This window comes from Leptonotus elevatus, chromosome 19, assembly GCF_054856555.1.
Source record: "Leptonotus elevatus isolate MCC_2025b chromosome 19, RoL_Lele_1.0, whole genome shotgun sequence".
NCBI classification, from domain to species: domain Eukaryota; kingdom Metazoa; phylum Chordata; class Actinopteri; order Syngnathiformes; family Syngnathidae; genus Leptonotus; species Leptonotus elevatus.
The window spans coordinates 2,766,728-2,790,147 of record NC_141257.1 but is presented as its reverse complement, the minus strand read 5'-3'; the positions used below and the strand labels follow the sequence as shown (position 1 = coordinate 2,790,147).

Genomic DNA, 23,420 nt, shown 5'->3' with positions numbered 1-23,420 from the left:
AATTCTGCAGGAAGTGGGAAAAAAAAAAGTATTTGATAGTGCAGTATGTATTTCATCAGGAACTCTTAGCGAAGCTCTGGAGCTATCTTGAGGCACCAAACGATTATCAGAAGGTCCCATCAGGTGGGCATTTAGGGCCCTACCCAAGCTTCCAGCTTAATCAGAGTCCTCTGTGGGGGGGGCCACGCAACAGAACATACATGTGTTGCATGTGTTGAGTGTGAGAACAACGCTGCGAGGGGAAAAAGCAACAGAGCTTCGGCCGCCATCGATCAGCTCTCCAGCTCTGGACGAAGGGTCGCAGAGGCCGGCAGGGAATCGTTAGTTGCTTTTTGTTTTTCGCTTCGCAGCAGCAGTGCGGCCCGGAGATGGTTCGGTTTTGGTAGCGCTTTTTACTTTGGTGGAGGAAAAAGGCCGTCGGCAGACCACGTTTCATATCCAGGATGGAAGGTTAGTGTTTTTCTTATATTTTAGAGTGGGGAGGGTCAGAAAGCTTTTGAATATAAATCAAAAAAATATTTGGTTGCTACTTTGTAGTTTTTTTTTTTTTTTCATCTATGGGTGAATAGAAATTAGCATAGCATATTACAGTAATTGTAAAATCATGTTGGATCTTCTCGTTCCTTGTAGGGCTTGTGTAATTCGAAAGCATCTAAAATGGGCGACTGGAACTTCCTGGGCGGCATCTTGGAGGAGGTGCACATCCACTCCACCATGGTGGGCAAGATCTGGCTGACCATCCTGTTCATCTTCCGCATGCTGGTCCTCGGCGTGGCCGCCGAGGACGTGTGGAACGACGAGCAGTCGGACTTCATCTGCAACACGGAGCAGCCGGGCTGCCGCAACGTGTGCTACGACCAGGCCTTTCCCATCTCGCTCATTCGCTACTGGGTCCTTCAGGTGACGCTCCCGATAGAGATGCCGACTCGGGGCTCTGCAAGCTGCGGCTCGGGAGCCACGTGTGGCTCTTTAGTCCCTTTCCTGTGGCTCCCTGGATCTGGAGAAATATTAGTAGGGGGAAAAAAATATTGTTTGAATGAATTAACAATTTAGATTTAAAAAAAGTAATAATAATAATAATAATTGAAAAAAATCTCAGTCCAAATTTGTAAGAAAAAATTGACACAAAAGGTAGAAGAAAGTGTTTGTTTTTAAACTAAAAAATGTCCAAAAAGGAAAAAGCAAAGCAGAAAATTACCATATAATGTACACATTGTAAACAAAAAGGTCCGAATTCTTTTAAGCATACAAGATAATGTCTCAAAACAGAAGGCAGAAAATTACCGTATAATGTACACAAAATTACCACAAAAATTCTGCACATTAATTTAAAAAGTCAGAAAAGAAAACATTCCAAATATAACAATAAAACGTCCAAAAACAAAGGCAGAAAATTACCAAATAATGTACACAAAATAGCCACAAAAATTCTTATCTTCTTTTTTTTGAGAGGAAGAAAAGAAAACGTTCAAAAAGAAATCTCCAAACTTACCATAAAATGTGCACAAAATTGCCAACAATGTAAAAAAAAAAAAAAAGGCAAAATAAATAAATAGCAATAATAGAATAGAGTTACCACTTCCGGTGGTAGGGTGTGCCTCCTGGCTCCAATTTGGGGTATCAATTGTTTCTTGTTTTTTCCTAACGAACCTGACGAACCTGAGAAAGAAAGGACCCGAATGACTGAGAACCTCAAAGTCCTCCGGCCCAGTGCTTCTGATCGTGTTTTCCATTCCGCAGGTGATCTTCGTCTCCTCGCCGTCGCTGGTCTACATGGGCCACGCCATCTACCGTCTGCGCGCCCTGGAGAAAGAGCGCCACTGCAAAAAAGTAGCGCTGCGGCGCGAGCTGGAGTCGGTGGACGCCGAGTTGGCCGACGCCCGGCGGCGGATCGAGAAGGAGATGCGGGGTCTGGAGCAGGGCAAACTCAACAAGGCGCCGCTGAGGGGTTCGCTCCTGTGCACCTACGTGGCGCACATCGTCACCCGCGCCGTGGTGGAGGTCAGCTTCATGACGGGCCAGCTGCTCCTCTACGGCCACCGCCTGAGCCCGCTCTACCGATGCGAACGGCAACCCTGCCCCAACGTGGTGGACTGCTTCGTGTCGCGACCCACCGAGAAAACCGTCTTCATGGTGTTCATGCAGATGATCGCCTGCATTTCTTTGTTCCTCAGCCTGCTGGAGATTATGCACCTGGGATACAAGAAGATCAAAAAGGGCATTCTGGACTATTACCCGCATATCAAGGAGGAGCTGGACGACTACTACGTCAGCAAGTCCAAGAAAAACTCGGTGGTGCATCAAGTGTGCGTGGGCACCTCGGCGGGGGGCCGCAAGGCGACCATCCCCGCGGCGCCCAGCAATTACACCTTGCTGCTGGAGAAGCAGGGCAACGGGCCCAACTACCCGCTGCTCAACGCCGCCTCCGCCTTCGTGCCCATCCAGGAGGACCCGGGCGTCAAGCCGGTGGGCTTCAAGGAGACCACCAAGGAGGGTGTCCCCAGCCCTACCGACCAGAACAGCAACAACACGAGCAGCGAAACCCGCTCGCCCCCCGCCGACAAGGACGCCGACCAGCTGGACTGCGCCGATTGCCCCGCCTCATCCGAGCTGGCTTCCTGCGCCGCCCTCCCAGTCGTGGCCCGGAAACCCCGGAGACCCAGTCCGCAGTGGAACTGCTCAACAGTGATTGAGGGCAACACCTCGGACAGCGCCGACTCCTACCAGGGCGGCTCCACCAAGCTCCGCGCAGGAAGCGGAAGTGCGGGCCCCCGAGCCAGGAGCCTGCTCTCCAAGTCGGACAGCGTGAGGAGGCCCGCCAGGCCCCAGAGTCCGGACTCGGGCGGGGACGCCAGCTCGGCATCCCGACGTAGCCACGATAGCCCCAGCCCCGCCACTTCGTCCCCCAACCGACGCGTGTCGGCAACCAGCAGTGGCGGCAGCGGCAGGCGAGCGCCCACTGACCTGCAGATTTGACATGGCGCTCGCTCTCTGGCGGACATTTTGTGACAGGCGGTGGTCGCGACGAACGACATGCAAATACATCATTACAGGACTTGAGTAGATTTTTCAGGTATCTATGCTTGAGTATTTATTTTGCTGGTGAGAAGTAACAAAAGTACAAATACTTTGTTACAGTACTCAAGTAGATTTTTCTATTGTATATAATTGACCGGCTTAATTTTCACTTTAGTACTTAAGCAGAGGTGGCAAATCCAGGTCCAGAAAGTAAAAAAAAAAAACTGCCACAGTTTGGCTTTAGCCCCTTGCTAGCAGGTAAACGAGCACCAATGGAGCTAGCTAGCTAGCACCCGGTGCTAAAGCCAAACTGTGGCAGGGTTTCTCCTTTCTGGATTTGGATTTGCCACCTCTACTTTTTTACTTTTACTTAAGTACAGAAGTTGAATCAGTACTACTTCTATTAGCGGAATCTTTATATTCTAGTGGCACCCACAATGCACTGCTTTCAGGCCCCGAGGGGAATTTGAAGGGAGGGGCCGGAAAAGTCTGACTCTAATCTATAATAATGTAGCAGACATTACATAAGCAGCAGGAATGAATTCAAGCCAAACTAAAAAAAAAAAAAAAAGAAGGAAAAGGATTGACTGATTTATATGTTCTGTTGCTACAACCCTTATAGAAATTTCAAGTGCGATTAAAGTTCATGAAAACTAATTATGAACTGAATTGATGAATATAGCTTTGCTATTAAAATGAAAGTTCATAAACAATCAATTGGAACAGAGTTTGCCAACCTTTATTACACATGTTACGTTACAAAAATCTCATTGTACATTTTTTGTTTGCATAATAAAGCAATGCTATTTATTATAAAATCGTTTTGATAATCTCTTGTATTGGGACGATCGCTTCTATTCGGCAGCCTCAGGTGATGGCTCGTGCTGCATCAGCTACAAAATAAACAATAAAACACAGACAAATGTATGAAAAACGTATCTTCAAGAAATGTTACCTTGCTCCTCAGCGTCTGGTTCTCCTCCTCGAGAAGCTGACACTTTTTCTGCAGCTCATCTTTTTCGCCGGTAAGCGCTTTAGCCTTCTGCGCGATGATGTGACGCTTCAAAAAACTACATAGACACAAGGTTCAGGTTATAAACGTCTATTTTTTGTTCCATATTTAATTGCATAAACAAAACATGATTCTGTCCTTTTCTCGTTATAGAACTTAAAGCGTATGTTAATAAAATAATAGGGCGCATGAGACATTGCACATTTTGGCACTTAATTGTTCTTGTGGGTCAATTAAACTTTTATATTTGACATATGGAGACAAATGTCAATGTTAAATTTATTACAAATTTAAAAAAAAGTCTGGCGAAGCTTTATTTGTTAACTCTTCCTGGTTTTGTTGTTTTTGTTACTTGTGGTATAAAAGAAAGTTTTCCTCCAAAAAGTATTTTTTTCCTTCCTTCCCCCAAAAAAGTTATTTTTTTTATTTACTTCCGTTTTAAAATAATAATAATAATATAAAGTAATCTGAGTGTATTCATGCATGTGCAGCAGACACCATTTTGATATTGACCTGTGAAAAATACAATCTACAGTACATATATTTGGACTATAATTAATTTTTTATAATGGAAACAAAGGATACTCCATGGCATTGTCGGGTTTGTAATCCTCGCAGTAAAGTGCCGTCATAGCTGTAAACATGTGATGCGAAATGCAGCTAAATTAATTTGACATGATTTTGAAATGTTTACATTACAATTGATGCGTAGGCCTACTTACCGTTTGCCAAGGAATCTACCACCCCAGTTTGTTCGAGATATAATTTGAATTCTGCTCTCGCCGCCATTATTGAGCCCTTAAACACAAAAACAACTTTGTGTCAAACATTTGTGGGGATGTTTTAATTTTTTTTATTTTATTTTTGCAAGGTGCTCTACAGCCTATTTGTGAGAGGTATCTGGACCTCTTTTATATATATATATATATATATATATATATATATCAACAAACTACATGACCTTGAACTCACCTTTTTTTGAGCCATGAAGAAAGTTAATGAGTTCAATTTTGCGCAAAAATGTGACGACTCGGGTGAATTGCTTAGGGTTGCGATGCACTCCGTCACTAGGGCAACGCATAACAAGAGATTCAAACAGTAATTTATAGCTTTAGTCTGTTTGGTGATTAATATTGAGAATATATGTTTTTTTATTTATTATTATTATTATTATTATTTTAAATCTCTCCATTTTTTTCCATTTACGTGTCGTTTCCAGTACTAAGAACGCTATCATTTGAGCTGACTTACAAATCAACCGGATTCAAGCGTGGCCATTTTTATAGTCCTTCCAACAGTTTGTAGATCTACACTTCCGCAAAGTTGCCAACGTCATCACTCATGTGACTGCGGTCTCAGTGAGAAAAAAAGCATCGCAGTCAAAATGTTTCCGCCACAGAGCGACGAGGAGAAGAAGCAGGTTGTCTGATCTTGTTCTTGAAGAGTTACATCTAACACCAGAGTGAGTTGTACCTTTTTTTTTTCTCCATTTGTCTAAATAATGTAGCGATGGCATAGATGGGTTATTAATACATTAGCTAATCGCTTATTTACGTACATTTGCAGCTAAATGAAACGAGACACTATTACTCCTACTACTGATAAAATTACATTCGTTATTGTATATAACGTGCAATAATCAATCAGATCTAAAATGCTTCACAACTTGTCATGCCACGCTGGCGAAATGTATTATTTTGTATCAAAACATTAGCACAAAAATAATGTTTTTGTCAAATTTAGGGAAAGGACCCCCAATTTCCTAGTTTGTGGCGGCCTGGCAGATTGCCTGAGTCAAATTCATTGATTTTTCAAGTAATATTGGAAAAGTGATGTGTTGTTTTCAATGTATGTATTTTTTTTTATTGTTTATCATTGACATACATATAATGTATCCTTTTATGGCAGTACATTGCATATTTTTGCAAGTTTGGGTCCCCTGTAAGGAAGCAAATACCTACAGTGGTGCCTTGATTTATGACTTTCTTTTCCCCATAAAAATAAGTGGAAATAACAAATAATCAAGAGTTCAACCAACTTGAGTAATTTGTTAAAAACAAATAAACGCACACGCACACACACTTTTACCATGTTAGTCAACATTGGACAATGCAAAAGTCTCAAAAATAACAAGTTTATGGCCTGACTTTGACTGGGCGGTGCCTATCTCTGAATATGCCGCTTATTAGCAGCATAATTGCATCTCGTAACCAAAGTCTTGTGTTTTTAATTTTTGAGGATGTACATTTACCTAGAAAATTGGATCATAATGTAGTTTAGAAATATCAGATGTGCATTTCAGGGTATTTGTCGTGTCTATATTTGTGTGGTTTTGCAGAAAAAAAGATAACGAAATTATTTTATGATTCCCGCTGAAGAACTTTCCATTGTGACCTTTGTGACAGCATGGAATTATTTCACTAATATTGCAGAGTGTACTGAAGTAGTTAAGAAGTCTGTACTATTTTTGTCTCCTATTTCCACGTAATAATTATTCACTTTAGCATCATACGTTTTCATGCGTACAATCAAATTATAGTATTAATCTTTCTAGGATGACTTAATTCGGATCACATTGTGAGCGTTATGACCCAATGCGGCGTTCTGGTGTGTTCATTGTCCCGGAAGACAAAATGGTGACACACGTTACCTTGTGTTTGTTTTTGTCTTTGTTGTTTTTTTTTTTTTGCATCGCTTTAATGTGGCCTTTTGTCCCGAAAGTGAACGGTCTCGCTTCCGTGAACTTCATTGGGGAACTTCACATGCCGCTCGTTGTGAAACAACTCATCTAAAGGTCAAAGCAAACGGGGGTTATCGCGCTTTCTATTCATTGACAAAAAAAAAGTAGCTCATCCTCATGTCAGATCTTGTCGAACCAGCTGCTGACATGCTAGCACATGACTTTAATGCGCTTCTATTTACTGCTGAGCATTTCACAAATTGAGCCGCCGGCGTTTTTCTGTTGAAACTTGACACAGCAGCACCTCTTGATGTGCACTTGTCAACTTTGGGTTCACCTCATCGTTCAAAAACTGCCTCGGGAAGCCATCTTGGGAAAAAGACTTCAAAGTGTTCATTTTAAATTTTTAGGTTACATTTGGTCATTTTTCTGAGCACTTTAAAAATTTTTTTAATAATAATAAATAAAAAAAAGATATATATATATATATATATTAAATTAAATTTAGTTTCCCTTAGCAACATGAATTTGGCTATCATAGGTAAACCCACAAAAAGTCATGTGTGAAAAGCCACGGAAGGTCAGCCATTTTGCTTTGAAGCGGCCATTTTTCTTTAAAAAATAAATAACTTGTTGTCTATCATGAGAAGACTGACACACAAAAAAACACGGGGGGTGGGGGGGGTGGGGGTTCGGCCACCTTGTTCCTTTATTTTCATTTAGCCAAATAACTAAGCTACAATAAGTGTTGCTGCAGTGTTGAATTTTGGTTTGTTTGCATATTTTCATGGTCATGTGGTCACCTCGCATCCTTTTGCTGACTCTTCAAATGACCCCCCCCCCCCCACGCCCCCTTGTTTGCAGCACACACTCACACACGGCCGCACCATGGTTCAGTGATTCCATTCTTCTTCGCGCCTCCGCGCTCAGCAGGAACAACATGGCGCAGCCCAACGGCAGCCACTCCATCAACGCCGCGCCGTCGGACGAGAGCGAAGACAACGAGCCGCTCCTCCGCGACGTTACAAGTGGGTTTTGTTTGTTTTGTTTTCACGGTGATTGATTTCAGTACAGAACAGTCGTGGGCAAGAACAAGCAAACAAACCGACATAAATCTGCAAAAGTAGTTTCTCGGATTTGAGGCGTGGGTTTGTGGAAAGTTGTGGAAAGTTGTGGATGTCCCTCCGCTCCTCCCGCAGTTCCTCCGCTGTGCTGCTCGGCCCGCTTGAACCTGGCCAGCCTGATGTTTCTGGGCGTCGCAGTGGTCTACGGGCTGCGCGTCAACCTCAGCGTGGCCATGGTGGCCATGGTGAACGCCAGCGAGCCGGTCCCGGGGCTCAACGGCACGGTGCGCGCGTGCCCGCTCCCCGCCGGATTGGACAACACCAGCAAGACGTTCGAGCAGCCCGAAGGGGTAAGAAAAGAAGGTCTCGTGCGTGCGCGCGTGCGTGCGCGCCCCGCGCGGCGAGCGATTCACTGTCCTCTCTTTGCCGTCCGCATTCAGACGCCGCAGTACCCGTGGGACGCCGAGACTCAGGGTTGGCTGCTGGGAGCCTTCTTCTTCGGTTACCTGTGCACACAGATCCCGGGGGGCTACCTGTCGGGACGTTACGGCGGTAGCGTCTTCCTGGGTTTGGGGGTGCTGGGCACGGCCACCCTCACGCTCCTTACGCCCCTGGCGGCCGAGTGGGGACCCTACTGGCTGTTTGCCCTGCGAGCGCTGGAGGGACTGGGCGAGGTCAGTGTGGCGCGGCAAGGAGACGTGTTAGGAATTCAAGTCAAAGAAAGTTGAAATAGGGGGGGGGGGGCTAGTTAGTTGTATTTACAGTAATTAGTAGGTTGGTCGCACCTAATTGGTGAGCGTAAATTAGGTTGGTTGGTTGGTCGGTCGGTTAGTTAGTTAGTTGTATTTACAGTAATTAGTAGGTTGGTCCCACCTAATTGGTGGTTTGTTTGATCAGTTCGATTTAATTGCTTAGTTAGTAGTTCATTCCTTTGGGGAATTGGTGCGTTACTAGTGTATTTCATCGGTCGGTTAGTTAAGTAGTCAGCCAGTCATTTAATTAGTTGGTAATTTTATTGGTTAATGGTCATTTGGGCGGTCATTTTGTTGTTTTGGTAAGTAAGTGAGTTAGTTAGCCAGTCTGTAAGTTATTTTGTTTCCTAGTTAGCCTGTCTGGCAATTAGTTGCTATGTTAATATGTTAGTGTAGAGTTGTTGTTTAGTTTGTTAGTTAATTCGTTGTTTGGTTCATAAGTTTTGTTTGGCTGTTTGGACAGTTACTCAGCTGGTAATGTAGTTAGTTGGTCAGTGAGTTAGCCACTTCTTTAATTAGGCAGTTGGTTGATTGGTGGGTTAGTTGTGTGGTCGATGAGTTGTTATGTTTGTTGGTAAGTTATTATATTTGCTGTTTGTTGAGTTGAATGATTGCTCTGTTGGATAGTCAGCTGGCCGGTCCATTAGTTACTTGGCTGGTTAGTTACCTAGTTTGCCAGGCAGGTAGTTGACTAGTTAGTATTTGTTCGATTGGTCAGTTGGTGAGCTGTTAATTTGTTAGTTGGCTACTTAGTCAGTTGGTTACTTGTTCAATTGTTTGATCCGTTGTTATTACTTCTGTTTTATGGCGCTAAAATGCCATTTTATTTATTCTTTGTTGTTTGTGGTGGCAGGGCGTGACATTCCCGGCAATGATGTCAATGTGGGCCCACTGGGCTCCGCCACTAGAGCGTTCTCGCCTGATATCGATATCGGGGAACGGCGCCAATTTTGGTGCCTTCGTGGCAATGCCGCTCACCGGGTACATCTGCCAAACACTGGGCTGGCCCGCCGTCTTCTACATCTGCGGTGAAGCGCACGCACACACACACACACACACACACACACACACACACACACACACACACACACACACACACACACACACACACACACACACACACACACACACACACACACACATATAAGCGCACGGATCCTGCCAAGTCGGCGATCCTCATTTGGATGTTTTTTTCCCCTCCTCCTTCAGGGGGTGCCGGCTGCCTCTGGGCTGTTTTTTGGTTTCTCCTCGTGTCGGACGACCCCCGCACCCATCGGCGTATCAACAAGGAGGAGCGAGATTACATCGTTGCCTCTGTCGGACATCAGGTAAACGCTGGACTATGACGCCGTGGCGGGGGATCTTTTCTCGAAAGATGCCTAAAAGCACGCGTACACCGTGCGCGACTGTTCAGGGCAGCGGTCACGGTTGGTCCGTGCCCGTGCTGAGCATGTTGACGTCGGTACCGCTGTGGGCCATCATCATCACGCAGATGTGCTCCAACTGGTCCTTCTACACGCAACTCACCTCCCTGCCCACATACTTGAACAACATCCTGCACTTTGACCTCAAATCGGTAGGTTGGGACCTTGCTTCGTTCATATTCATTAGTTAGTGTTAAGTCATTTAAGTTGGTTAATTACTTAATGGCTTGGTCAGTTCGGCTAATAATATTTGGGTTAGTCCATTTAGTCATTGTGTTAGTCAGTCTTTTGGTTAGTTGGTTGGTCAATTGCGGTATTCACCTTTTGGTTAGTTTCTTAGTAGTGTTGTTCCGATACGATACTGATATCGGCAGAGGCCCCGATACTGTATTAAAACAGTGGTATCGGTGAGTACTAACAAGTGCCATGCCGATACCATTGCAGCATCTTGTGTCTTGCTCATGCACGACATTCACTGATGTGTGACGTGCGCACTGCATGCCGAGCTAAGATATCCTATTGGCCCTGGAATGCTCTGAACCAATGGCAGGGCAGCTTTTTCATGTCAAATTTTTTTTTTTTACGATATCGGTATGGTATCGGCATTGGCCGATACTGCAAAGCTGGATATCGGTATTGAAACAACACTATTTCTTAGTTAACCAGTCATTCTGTTAGTTAGTCAGTTGTTTAGTCATGTGGTTAGTCACCTGATTTCTTGGTCGACAAACTTACTAAGTTGGTCATTGAGTTAGTAAGCCAGTTGGTTAGTTAGTTTGTCCTTGGTAAATCTGCCTGTTAATTGGTTAGTCGGGCAGTTGGTTAGCCAATTGGTTGGATGGTTAGTCGATGTGTTAGTTGGTCGGTTCGTCTTTCCATTGTAAATCAATCAGTTAGCAGTTGGTTAGTTAAATATTAAATAGTTGTTTTGTGAGTCAGTCATTTAGTTAGTTGCTCGCTCGCTTGGTGAGTTAGTTGGTTAATGAATTGATGACTTAGTTATTTAGTCTTTCGGTTAATTATAGGTTGATGGATAAATAGATAGTCACATAGCAAATGGGTTGTTATTACCTGTTTGGTTGTTCAGTTCGCTGATGACAAATGACTTGTTGATAATTGTTCTGCCGTCTTCCGCACCGTACACGTGCGTCTTCAGAACGGCTTCCTTTCGGCCGTGCCCTACCTGGCGGCGTGGCTGTGCGCCACCATGTCGGGCTTCTTGGCCGACCACCTGATCGAGAGGAAGGTGCTCAGCGTCACCGCCGTACGCAAACTCTTCACGCTCACAGGCAAGCGCCGCAAGCCCAATTCACCTGCGACCACTCCCAAGAGCAATTCGATATCAACAGTCTGAAGTATTGAGGAAAAGCTGAGCGTGAATAATTTGGAATGATTTGATGTTGCGCAGGCATGCTGTTTCCTGCCAGCTTCCTCCTGGCGGTGGCCTACTCGGGCTGCAGCCACGTGCTCACCATCATCTTCTTCACGCTCACCTCGGCCACCGGGGGCACCAGTGGGGCAGGGGTCTTCATGAACCAGATCGACATCGCCCCGCGGTGGGCCCGGCCTCAAACGCACACTTACACTATCTCATTTCGTTCATCGTGTTCTTTTGCTGATCACGTTTTTTTTTTTTTCCGATAAGAAATATACAACATGAATTGTCTTTGAAAACATTGTACTTACGCATGCATTTCCCCCCCTTCAGGTACGCTGGGTTCCTCCTGGGAATCACCAACACGTTCGGGACCATTCCCGGAGTCATTGCCCCCATCGCGACGGGATATTTCACCAAGGATGTAAGAGAAACTCAGCGCTCGTTCGCTTGTCATGAGGGCCAATAACGGTCGCGTCGTTCTTATGTTTCCACTGGTCAGCACACCATGGAGGGCTGGAGGAAAGTCTTTTGGGTTTCAGCCAGCGTCAACGTCTGCGCCGCCATCTTCTACACGCTGTTCGGAAGCGGTGAGGTCCAACCGTGGGCCATCCCGAAGGACGAAGACCACGAGGACGAGGGGAAGACCTTAATTGGAGCAAATTCTGCACTTAATGAGTAGCGGGGAGGATTTAGGATCACACTTTAAAGCTTTAAATGGGATATTCAGGATTTTTTTTTTTTTTTACAGTTTGTTTATGTAGTCTTTTTAAATACAAGATTTATACACAGATTGGTCTGAGATGGGCAGAAGTGTAGACAGAGAGAAAACGGGATTGAGCAGCCAGGGAAGGTGGGAGAGAACAATGAGCACAACAAGCAGCAATGCTTTTTTTGTGTTGAAAGCAATCGTCGCTGTCCCGGATGCAGACGTCGTCTATTTATCTGAATGCGTGAAGCCACAACGGCTGCGTGATTGCCGGTTATGTCTCACTTGGGTGAGTTCTGACTGAAAGGCACAGGCGAATCAATGCTGGTATTGCTGTTGTGTTGAATGAATGTTACAGACACTTTTTATAAGGTTAATCTCTTGGATGGTTGTTTTCTTAACGCGCCACCAAAGAGTTATACAGTTATAGTTGCAAGAATCATTTTCATAAAACCTGTGGACCAAGGCACTTTTTTACGTACAAAAAAACCCCAACACAAGCCTTATATAGTATTTAAATTATACTTTATGGCAACAATGTTTTTATTTTTATTTGTTTATATATTTTTAAATGGAGTATTGCGAAATGTCACAGCACATATTTGGTTATTTATTTGACTGTCTGTGCCAGGTTGAATTTTTCACCATTTTTATGTACTGAATTTGTATCCTGTTACGCATTAAAAAAAAAGACTTTCATTGACAGAATTTAAATTAAGATTAAAAAAAATCAAGCTTACTTCACATTTGTACAATTGTGTCTTTATTTTCCATCCCGGCAACTATTAAATCAATGGAAAAAAATAATACAGCACAATGTCTGGTCACCAAAGCATACAATAGCAATAGCATTTATGGCCAGCAGGTGGCACTCCAAAAGCCAAAGCAATAACGGCGACGACGACCTGAAGATTTAACTTCATATTTAAAATATAAACAATACAATTACAGTGTTACTTTTTACTTATTTTTCATTGTATTTATAAGATAATTGCGACATCAGAACTAAACAAAAATAATAAATGAAAAAATACAACACTGGCACCATACCACCGGTGTTCACTAATGTAAATGATTCAATTTAGTTTAATTCTTAAACATATGTAAATAGCCACAATTTCGTGTTGTTGTTTTTTTTTGTGTGTGTACGCTTTTGTGGAATGTTGCCTCACAGTTGCCGTCGTTTGCATCAGCCGGTGTAAGTGACCGTCAACCTGGAAGTACCTCCACGTCACAGTGGTGTAACACACTAAATCTTCCCCTTCTGTTGACTATTCGAATCACTTTGTTTTGTTTGTTTTTTATAACGTTTGTTGTAATAATCAAGGATTTTCAATACACATCATCCGACTATATTTGGACTTTTGACTATGTTTGAAATTTCCAATTTAATAAGTTTATAAACTCACGATTGGATTCATTTTGGGTTTATTTTTATTTAAGTCATGTTTTCATGAGGTTTTTAATCTCACTTAATATTATTATTATATTATTTAATTGGTACCACAATATAAAATGAAGCTAGGAAGGGATATGTCAAGTGTTAATGCAGTGTAAACCAGGATAGCACATAAAGGATTCATAAAGAAACAAAAACAGTGTTCTGAAAGTCAATGTAAAAATGGAACATGTGAGTGATCCAAGCAAGACAAAACTTTAGGATTATGATCATTAGCACTTTTTTCTTTTTTGATAGAACTGAAGAAAGGATCATCAGATGCTGGACCAGGCACCGGGGTTTTGTTGTAAAGCATTTGGCTAATACTGTTACTTTTTAATTTCTTTTTTTAAAGCAGGATTAGTGAATAATGTGTCCTGCAGTGGTTGAATTAGCTCCTATAAAGTATGATAGGGTGTACCTTTATTTATGACATTTAATACCGAGGCCAAGCGAGTTGTTCCACAAGTCAGTTGAGTTTCAAGTATTGTCCTGACCATAAAAGAAAAGGCCTCAGGGTAGGGGTTTGTCACACCTACAAATAGAAACCAACATGCCTCTCTCCTCTCCAGCGAGACCATAAAATCTCCATAGGGCTTTTTCAGCTTGTCATTAGCCTTTTTACACCTGGACATCTTGAGGCGCGCGGGGGAGCGGGTGCTTTTGGCCAACTTTTGCAAGTTTAAGTCAGTGTTGCAAACGCACCTCATTTGCATCAACTGTTCCAGACGCCGTTTGCATGCCACATGCTGGCATCGTCAACTGAGATGGAGTCCAATTTTGAAATGTATTTGTTACGCTGAAAATTTACTCAATCTACTACACCATCTAATCAGTTGTTTAATTTTACTTTCCCTCTCAAAAATATCTATATATTTTTTAAATCAATATAGTAGTAAATTTGAACCGGGGTGTGTAGACTTTTTATACCACTGTCAATAGTGTAAAGAATCTCAGCCTCTCTTCTTAGTCAGTAGTTGCTTCCAATCTCCTCTGTTGCCATGACAACCGTTCATACCGGTGACTCATCTGAGCGTCCGCCAGTCGGCTTGTTGACTCCCATTTTTTACCTCGCACCTCGATCCGCCTCGGGTGATGCGATGACAAGCGTGGAATTCCATAAGGTGTCTGCTCACGCCCCCAAGAGTTTGCTCCACATATTAAAGCCTGTTTTCAAAGCCAACTAGAACATCTCAAATGTATATGGGGTTAATCATAGGTGCTTAAAAAGGCAGCAGGTGTGCGCTGGCTCCAATTTAGTGCGAATGTGATTGTTTCATTCTGAACACAATCATCACGTTGCAGTTATAAGAGGGTGTACACATTTATGCAACCACATTATCTTTATTTATTGAGTTGTACAGATTATAGCTTTGGAATGTTTTTTTCTTGTTTTATTTTTCAAATGTCAAATGCGTTGACTTTTTGTACCACAGCACACATATTTCACAGCCCTTTTTTAAACCATTGTTGTCATTTTTTTCCCTTTCAGCCGACTGCTATTGGCCTACCACCATACATTACGTTCCATTGGCTGGCAAAGCGACCAATCCAGGGTGTCCAGCTGGGGATAACACGTAACCTTAAAATGAGGACAAATGCCACAGAAAATAGATGGATTGTTGCAGGGAAGAATATTTTTGAATATTGAGACTCTAAATTAGGCAAAGTTGTGAACATGGTTGTTTGTTTGTCTCTTTGTGCCCTACGATTGGCTGGCGACCAGTCCGTGGTGTACCCTGCTGCTCGCCCAAAGTCAGATGGGACATGCTCTAACTCACCCGCCACCCAAATGAGGAACACAGAGGATGGATGGAATTTTTTTTCTTTTATTTATTATTATTATGTGACGCTCCTGTGTGACTGAAGGATTGAAGAGACGCTAACCTGTCATTTGAGGTGGTGGGATGTGTTTTTTTTTAATCATTTATGGCGTTTAAAAATATTATTATTTAATGGAATCACTTGATAACAAGACTCGCAAGAGTGTTTTCAGTTCCATTTCACGCTAACATGTTTCTCGTCGTGAACCCTAAAAGTGAACGCCATGGTTTAGCATCTGGGTACTCGCGTCCATCACGTTACGTGATTACGTCACATGGGCACTGTGCAATTTGATTTGATCGCCTTAGGGAAGGAGGGGTGACCGGAAATCACTGTGGTACGCTAGTATAAAAGCTGACGTCGAAGGCCCAAAGTTCTCTTTCTGTTACCTGGCAAGGGGCAGCAGCTTTGGCCGCGACAACCCAGAAACACCAGTAAGTGGAGCTTTTTATCCCCTCGGGCCTTGCATTCGAAGCCGGTTTTTCGAGCATCCTCCATCGGTACCCTGACGAAACCGTTATCTTGCTGTATAACGGGTTTGTGTGTGTGTGTGTGTTTTAAATTGCAGTAGCGGTGTATTATGTAATATACTGCGTTTGGGTTTTACAACGATGTCCTTTTAAATAATCCTCGATTTAAGGATTGACTGTTATTATATGTACTTTGATTTAGGATGGGTGTATAATTAGCTCGCTCGGACTTTGATACGGAAAGGACAAAGGGAGCGCCCTAAAATGGCGGCTCCTTTCTTTCCTGGAGCAAATGGTCCCTTATAAACGGCAACAGCTACGTTTGAGGAGCGGATGGGGTTTTATATTAGTATTTTATTTTAAATGACAAATTATGACGTGGTATGTGGAACACGTGTCGAGTCCGACCTGGGCCTCGGTGGGGCCTGTTAGCATCATACTAGCAGTTTAGCTTAGCATCGACGATACTCGAGAGCTATTAAGCGAGTAATTACAGCGCGTTAAAGTTTTACTTTCTCACTCTTAAACGCCTTCAATCTTTTAATGCACGGACATTTTTAATAGTGATTTATTTTTCTTAGAAACTCTAACAATGGGCAAGGAAAGGGTCCACATTAACATCGTGGTCATCGGCCATGTCGACTCCGGCAAGTCCACTTCCACCGGCCACTTGATTTACAAGTGCGGTGGCATCGACAAGAGAACCATCGAGAAGTTCGAGAAGGAGGCCGCTGAGGTAAGCCATTACTACTTTTTTTTTTTTCCTCCCCCTCTCTCTCCCCTCTGCAGTTACGGTGCTCTCTCAAAATGGCGGCGCCAGCGTGCTCTTGCTGAGTTGTCGGCAAAAGGGCGTGCCCCATTCTGCGCGTGCGCAGTGGGGACTTAAATCTACTAGAATGACTGTGCAAGATGCCAAAAAGAAAAGAAAAAAGAGAATAATGGCTTGAAAATGTATTTTATTATTATTATTTTTTTATTCACAGATGGGAAAGGGCTCCTTCAAGTATGCCTGGGTGCTGGACAAACTGAAAGCAGAGCGTGAGCGTGGTATCACCATTGACATTGCCCTGTGGAAGTTTGAGACCACCAGGTACTACGTGACCATCATTGATGCCCCTGGACACAGGGACTTCATCAAGAACATGATCACTGGCACATCTCAGGTAATATAAATTATACCAATCAAGCCCATGTTTATTTTATTTTATTTACTTTCATTGTAGTAATCAAGCTTGAAATTCCAGGCCGACTGCGCCGTGCTGATCGTTGCTGCCGGCGTGGGCGAGTTCGAGGCCGGTATCTCCAAGAACGGCCAGACCCGCGAGCACGCTCTGCTGGCCTTCACCCTGGGCGTGAAGCAGCTCATCGTCGGAGTCAACAAGATGGACTCCACCGAGCCCCCTTACAGCCAGAAGCGTTTTGAGGAAATCACCAAGGAAGTCAGCACCTACATCAAGAAGATCGGATACAACCCCGCCACCGTTGCCTTCGTCCCCATTTCCGGATGGCACGGAGACAACATGCTGGAGACCAGTGAAAAGGTGAGAATTGGCTGCCAGTTGTCGGAATGTGACTATTAGTCATTGTGGGAGTCTGACCTATTTTTTCCTCTCTCTGAAAGATGGGCTGGTTCAAGGGCTGGAAAGTTGAGCGCAAGGAGGGCAATGCCAACGGCACCACCCTGCTGGAAGCTCTGGATGCCATCCTCCCCCCCTCACGTCCTACCGACAAGCCCCTCCGTCTGCCCCTGCAGGATGTCTACAAAATTGGAGGTACGAAACCTGCTGCGTTTGAAATGACAATTAGAATCAATTGGCGGCGGCTAATTTACCGTCTGCCCAGGTATCGGAACAGTACCCGTCGGCCGCGTGGAGACCGGCATTCTGAAGCCCGGCATGGTCGTCACCTTCGCTCCCGTCAACTTGATCACTGAGGTCAAATCTGTGGAGATGCACCACGAGTCCCTGCCCGAGGCCGTCCCCGGCGACAACGTCGGCTTCAACGTCAAGAACGTGTCCGTGAAGGAGATCCGTCGCGGTTACGTCGCTGGCGACAGCAAGAACGACCCGCCCAAGGGCGCCGATAACTTCAATGCTCAGGTTTGCCTCCTGGTTGTAGTTTGCCTCAAACTGATTAATTTGCACATTCTAACCGTTTTTTTTTTTTGTTTCTTCCCTAGGTCATCATCCTGAACCACCCTGGCCAGATCAATGAGGGCTACGCCCCCGTGCTGGACTGCCACACAGCTCACATCGCTTGCAAGTTCAAGGAGCTCATCGAGAAGATTGACCGCCGTTCCGGCAAGAAGCTTGAGGACAACCCCAAGTTTGTCAAGTCCGGAGACGCCGCCATCGTCAAGATGATCCCCCAGAAGCCCATGGTGGTGGAGCCCTTCTCTTCTTACCCTCCCCTTGGTGAGCGCTCTTGAACAACCCGCAGTATGAAAGCCAATTTGGGCACTTTTGCTTTCTAACACGCTTTCCCTCTCTTATTTTCCAGGTCGCTTTGCCGTGCGTGACATGAGGCAGACGGTGGCCGTCGGCGTCATCAAGGCTGTGGAGACGAAGGACGTGAGCGGAAAGACAACCAAGGCGGCAGAGAAGGCCCAGAAGAAGAAATGAATGGTCGTGCAGGACATCCAGCAAGGGGACGTTCGCCGGCAGCATCGGGCCACCCCTTCTTCCCCACTTTGTTCGCCCCACCCCGGTTCATCTCTGAGGCACAGCTCTCTGCTCAAGGACTGGCTTATGCTGATTAAAACTCATCGCAAAAGTTTTCGCAGGAAAAAAGGAACTTGCGATGTTGTCGGTCACCTGAATCACATGTTGGTGCCTCTAAGTTTAAGTTTCGAAAAGGTTTAAAACTGTTCATTGGATGTTCAAATGCCACAAAAGTTGATTGGAAACAAAAGCTGCTGGTAACCAATAAAAATGTCTTTGAAAAAATGGACACAGCGCGTCAACTTGTATTTCTGCTCCAAGTCTCCTTGGGTTAGCGGTGGTGATAAACCAGTTTTGCAGGTATGCTTTGAAGTCTGGCCTGTGACTCCAGTTTGAGTTTTGATGACGTGTAAGCAATGTGGCTCCACCCCTTTCACGGGTACTGAATAAAAGCTTGGAGCGTTTCCGGCTCAGTCTTTTCAAGCTGAGGTGGAGTAGCTGTTGCTGATCACAGGTTGGTATATTTATAAACAATCTGAACCTCAGCTAGCTTTCTCCAAATGCAGCACATTGATATTTTGTGTTTAAGATTTGATGGTACTGAAGGTCTTCTCTTCAAATTGTTGGGGGGGAACTGCATTGTCACTCTACTTGACCGAGTGACAGAATAATGAATTGGCTAAAACAAATGGACGTCAAAATCTGATTCGTCCCAATGGATGATAGATTTTGTAGTCTGTTCTAGTCCATCCGCATGCTCGCACTGCCGCCACTACTGACATGGCGGCAGAACAACATGGAGGCCGGCCACGTGACCCGCCGAGGTGTGGCACCGACTGAGAAACGCATTCACGACTAATCGTCATTTGACCTCGTTTAACCAACATGTCTCGGGAAGTTGATCGCTAAAAATATCGTTCTTTCTCCGCCAGTCGTTCAAAATGGGCAAGGAAAAGACCCACATAAACGTCGTCGTCATTGGCCATGTCGACTCCGGAAAGTCCACCACCACCGGACACTTGATCTACAAATGCGGCGGCATCGACAAGAGAGCCATCGAGAAGTTCGAGAAGGAGGCTCAGGAGGTTGGTTCGGTTAACGGCGTCTTTTTTTCTTTCTTTTTTTTTTCGCTCTGCTGCTGATTTTCATATCCTGGTGATGAGTGCCACCTACTGTTGTAACTCGCACTCTGCAACAGGGATCGCAAATTTTAAGAATCATGTAAAATCAAGTGGTTTACCTTCCAAATGATTCGTATCACATTTACTTCCTGTACATTTACTTTACTGCCATTACAGTAACATAGTATCTATAAAGAAGTAAATGCTACGTAATTAACTATAATTAACTAATTCTTGGCACCAAAAGCAACAACAAAAAAGACAAAACTATTAGGGTTGATCAGAGGCACTTAAATGTTTGCAGATTTGGGCTAACGTTATGACTGATTTTATTTGAACTATTGTAAAATAGTTTGAGTATGTATTTCTATTTGACTAAATCATAAAAAAAAAACTATTCTCAGATGGGCAAGGGCTCCTTCAAGTACGCCTGGGTGCTGGACAAGCTGAAGGCCGAGCGTGAGCGCGGCATCACCATCGACATCGCCCTGTGGAAATTTGAGACGGATAAGTTCTACGTGACCGTCATTGACGCCCCCGGACACAGAGACTTCATCAAGAACATGATCACCGGCACCTCTCAGGTACTTTGAAACACCAAACACACACACACACGTAAACACAGTTGATAATATTATCCATAATTATAGCCCTCAATTTTCACTATTTATTACTTGCATTTTGATTATTTTACAACACTCTTACAATGTGATACTTTACATTCCAATGCATGTCACATGACAGTTCTGTTGCATTTGAATGGATTCCAGGCCGACTGCGCCGTGCTGATCGTTGCTGCCGGCGTGGGCGAGTTCGAGGCCGGCATCTCCAAGAACGGCCAGACGCGCGAGCACGCCCTGCTGGCCTTCACCCTGGGCGTGAAGCAGCTCATCGTCGGGATCAACAAGATTGACTCCACCGAGCCCCCTTACAGCGAGGCCCGCTACGACGAGATCACCAAGGAAGTCAGCACCTACATCAAGAAGATCGGGTACGACCCCAAAGCCGTCGCCTTCGTCCCCATCTCCGGGTGGCACGGCGACAACATGCTGGAGGAGAGTGACAAGGTGAGAATTCACGTGTTTGGGGGGGACGTATGGAATTTTGCGGCTTTGACGTTTGTTTGTCTCTGTAGATGAAATGGTTCAAGGGCTGGAAGATAGAGCGCAAGGAGGGCAATGCCGCTGGCAAGACCCTGTTCCAAGCTCTGGATGCCATCCTCCCGCCGAAACGTCCCACCGAAAAGGCTCTCCGTCTGCCGTTGCAGGATGTCTACAAAATTGGAGGCGAGGAATTCTTTCTTTTTCCCAACCTTTATTGAGGCATGGCACGCATTTTACAATATAAAAGTGTATCACCAACCAAACCAAAATGTCACAAAAACTATATATATATATATATATATATATATATATATATATATATATATATATATATATATATATATATATATATATATATATATATATTAGTGCTGTCAAAGTTAACGGGTTAATTGATTAATTAATCACAATTAATTCATTAATCATAGCGTGACAGCTAAAGGTAGCACAGGTTGTGTTTGAGCAATAAAAATAATTTCACGCATTGAATTAAAGCATTTAATGAATGTTTGCGTATGACATTTAGAATATTTGTTCATGTCAAAATATCGGGGTCATTTTTTTCCCCCATTTTCAATTGTGCAAGTAATGTATATTAAAAAAAAGGCTTTTTTTTATTAAGCGATTAATCAAAATTCTAAGATGTGATTAATCTGATAAAAAATGTAATCGTTTGACAGCTCTTATTCTTATATATATATTTATATATATATATATATATATATATATATATATATATATATATATAATAAAAAAAAAATATATATAAATATATACCAGTATTTGTGGGGACTGGTGACTAATTGTCATTTACAATGAGCAAAATGGCATGGAGTCCACGAGGTGCTTCATTCTCCAATACCAATTGCTCTGAATTTGAAATGTCCAACATGAAACACTAATGCCATCTAGTAGCACAAAACTACTTGAACACAAATCTACGACTCGATGTTTCACACTCATTTTAACCGTAACTGTTAACTGCAACTTTATGACTTACTTACTATAAAATTACTGTGTCAAGGAACTAACGACAAAAATATTATTTTCATTTAGTTTCCGTTAACAAAATTAACGCTGTCGACTGTCTGTGAGACCTTGAAGGCGATTTTGTGATTGGGTGAGTCAGTCAAGGAAGTGGAAGGAGGAAGAAGACAAAAACAAACAAAAAAGATTCGCAAAGAATTTTTCCAGAACCCAAGGTTCCGGAGACTCCAGTTTGTTGAGAACCTAAATGACCTCGTGGGGAGTACCTTCTAACCGCTTCTCGCCACCACTCAGGTATCGGAACAGTACCCGTCGGCCGTGTGGAGACCGGCGTTCTGAAGCCCGGCATGATCGTCACCTTCGCTCCCGTCAACTTGACCACTGAGGTCAAATCGGTGGAGATGCACCACGAGACCCTGCCCGAGGCCTTGCCCGGCGACAACGTCGGCTTCAACGTCAAGAACGTGTCCGTCAAGGAGATCCGCCGCGGGTTCGTGGTGGGCGACAGCAAGAACGATCCTCCCAGCGGCACTGCCAGCTTCGTTGCGCAGGTGAGCCCAAACAGGAAGGAGTGCTTATCGTTTGTGTTCAGTGGACAAACACCGCATCTGCTGCAAGCTCATCTTCGCGTCTCTTTTCTTTTGTGCGCAAGGTCATCGTCCTGAACCACCCGGGTCAGATCGCCTCCGGCTACACCCCCGTGCTGGACTGCCACACCGCTCACATCGCCTGCAAGTTCAGCGAGATCCGGGAGAAGATTGACCGACGTTCCGGCAAGACGATTGAGGAAAACCCCAAGTTCGTCAAGTCCGGAGACGCCGCCATCGTCAACATGACTCCATCCAAGCCCATGTCGGTGGAGGCTTTCTCTCAGTATCCGCCCCTTGGTGAGTGTCACTTGGCAAACCTGTCACCATGGCGCCACCTTGTGGCATCTAAGGGTATTTGTACCCGATAGTTTATTCATAGCTTGTGTCTCGTGACATCGCTGCACCGTATAACGAAAACCAACTTGTCATCGCAGGCCGTTTCGCGGTGCGGGACATGAGGCAGACGGTGGCCGTCGGGGTCATCAAGTCGGTGGAGAAGTCCGTTGGCACCGGGAAGGTCACCAAGGCCGCACAGAAGGCACAGAAGAAATGAATTGTCGTCATGCAGGGTGCACAGCAGAAAGTCGCCAACGTGTCCTCCGCTTGGCCCTTTTCTCCCCTCATCAGTTCGCTTCTCAATAACTGGCTTCAGCTCATTAAAACTCAGTGGAAAAGTGTCCGTAGGAAAGGAGGACACACCTGTTTTGCATTCAAAGCGATCTTACTGTTACATTGAAGTCAGAAAAATAAACATCTGTGACCAAATCAAGTTTTTCTTCTTTGTGGGTTTTATATGAGCATGTATCATCATTCGTAGTCTGTCAATCTGTGTATGAATGCATCTCTAATTATCATCACGTTTGCATAATGACAATAGAGATTCTTGATTTCCATACTGCGTATGCTAATCTAATCTCAGCAAAGCATACCATAACACACTCAACAATAAGATTTTATTGAGTCATTAATTGGTTCCCGTTTATCACGGATAAAATAAACGAGTGCCCATAAACTCGTCTAAACTTGATTTTTATATTAAAATAATTATTTCACCAGCCACAGCTGGAGTAGCTCACCTGTAAGTACTTGACTGATAGAACCCGATGGGAAAAGTTCAAGTCCTGCTACCAACATTCAGAAAGGCAACTAGAACTGGTTCTATACTATTGTAAAGGTTCTCTTGAGCAAATTAT

The 23,420-nt window shown here is 44.2% G+C and overlaps 5 protein-coding genes across 5 annotated transcripts; 4 read left to right on the top strand and 1 right to left on the bottom strand.

Moving 5' to 3' along the window:
* Positions 1-113: 113 nt before the first annotated feature.
* On the top strand, positions 114-3,890 carry LOC147157468 (gap junction alpha-9 protein-like). The gene is made up of 3 exons (XM_086063115.1): positions 114-450; positions 631-900; positions 1,741-3,890. Exons 2-3 carry the CDS (start codon positions 658-660, stop codon positions 2,974-2,976), a joined length of 1,479 nt encoding a protein of 492 aa, XP_085919241.1. The 5' UTR covers positions 114-450; positions 631-657; the 3' UTR covers positions 2,977-3,890.
* LOC147157467 (c-Myc-binding protein-like) lies at positions 3,831-5,108 on the bottom strand. Its single transcript, XM_086063118.1, has 5 exons — positions 5,003-5,108; positions 4,753-4,828; positions 4,616-4,664; positions 3,974-4,088; positions 3,831-3,911 (listed from the first exon to the last, which is right to left on the bottom strand). Exons 1-5 carry the CDS (start codon positions 5,015-5,017, stop codon positions 3,873-3,875), a joined length of 294 nt encoding a protein of 97 aa, XP_085919244.1. The 5' UTR covers positions 5,018-5,108; the 3' UTR covers positions 3,831-3,872.
* Positions 5,109-5,361: 253 nt separating this feature from the next.
* Positions 5,362-12,773, top strand: LOC147157466 (sialin). Its single transcript, XM_086063114.1, has 11 exons — positions 5,362-5,492; positions 7,575-7,738; positions 7,910-8,124; positions 8,215-8,448; positions 9,380-9,554; positions 9,736-9,854; positions 9,941-10,102; positions 11,107-11,239; positions 11,359-11,506; positions 11,659-11,749; positions 11,828-12,773. Exons 2-11 carry the CDS (start codon positions 7,651-7,653, stop codon positions 12,005-12,007), a joined length of 1,545 nt encoding a protein of 514 aa, XP_085919240.1. The 5' UTR covers positions 5,362-5,492; positions 7,575-7,650; the 3' UTR covers positions 12,008-12,773.
* Positions 12,774-15,564: 2,791 nt separating this feature from the next.
* On the top strand, positions 15,565-18,715 carry LOC147157465 (elongation factor 1-alpha). The gene is made up of 8 exons (XM_086063116.1): positions 15,565-15,730; positions 16,348-16,502; positions 16,750-16,929; positions 17,011-17,307; positions 17,388-17,538; positions 17,609-17,865; positions 17,946-18,180; positions 18,266-18,715. The coding sequence occupies exons 2-8, from the start codon at positions 16,359-16,361 to the stop codon at positions 18,385-18,387; spliced, it is 1,386 nt and encodes a 461-aa protein (XP_085919242.1). The 5' UTR covers positions 15,565-15,730; positions 16,348-16,358; the 3' UTR covers positions 18,388-18,715.
* Positions 18,716-18,856: 141 nt separating this feature from the next.
* LOC147157464 (elongation factor 1-alpha-like) lies at positions 18,857-22,996 on the top strand. The gene is made up of 8 exons (XM_086063117.1): positions 18,857-18,940; positions 19,359-19,511; positions 19,952-20,131; positions 20,318-20,614; positions 20,683-20,833; positions 21,932-22,188; positions 22,290-22,524; positions 22,662-22,996. Exons 2-8 carry the CDS (start codon positions 19,368-19,370, stop codon positions 22,778-22,780), a joined length of 1,383 nt encoding a protein of 460 aa, XP_085919243.1. The 5' UTR covers positions 18,857-18,940; positions 19,359-19,367; the 3' UTR covers positions 22,781-22,996.
* Positions 22,997-23,420: the final 424 nt, after the last annotated feature.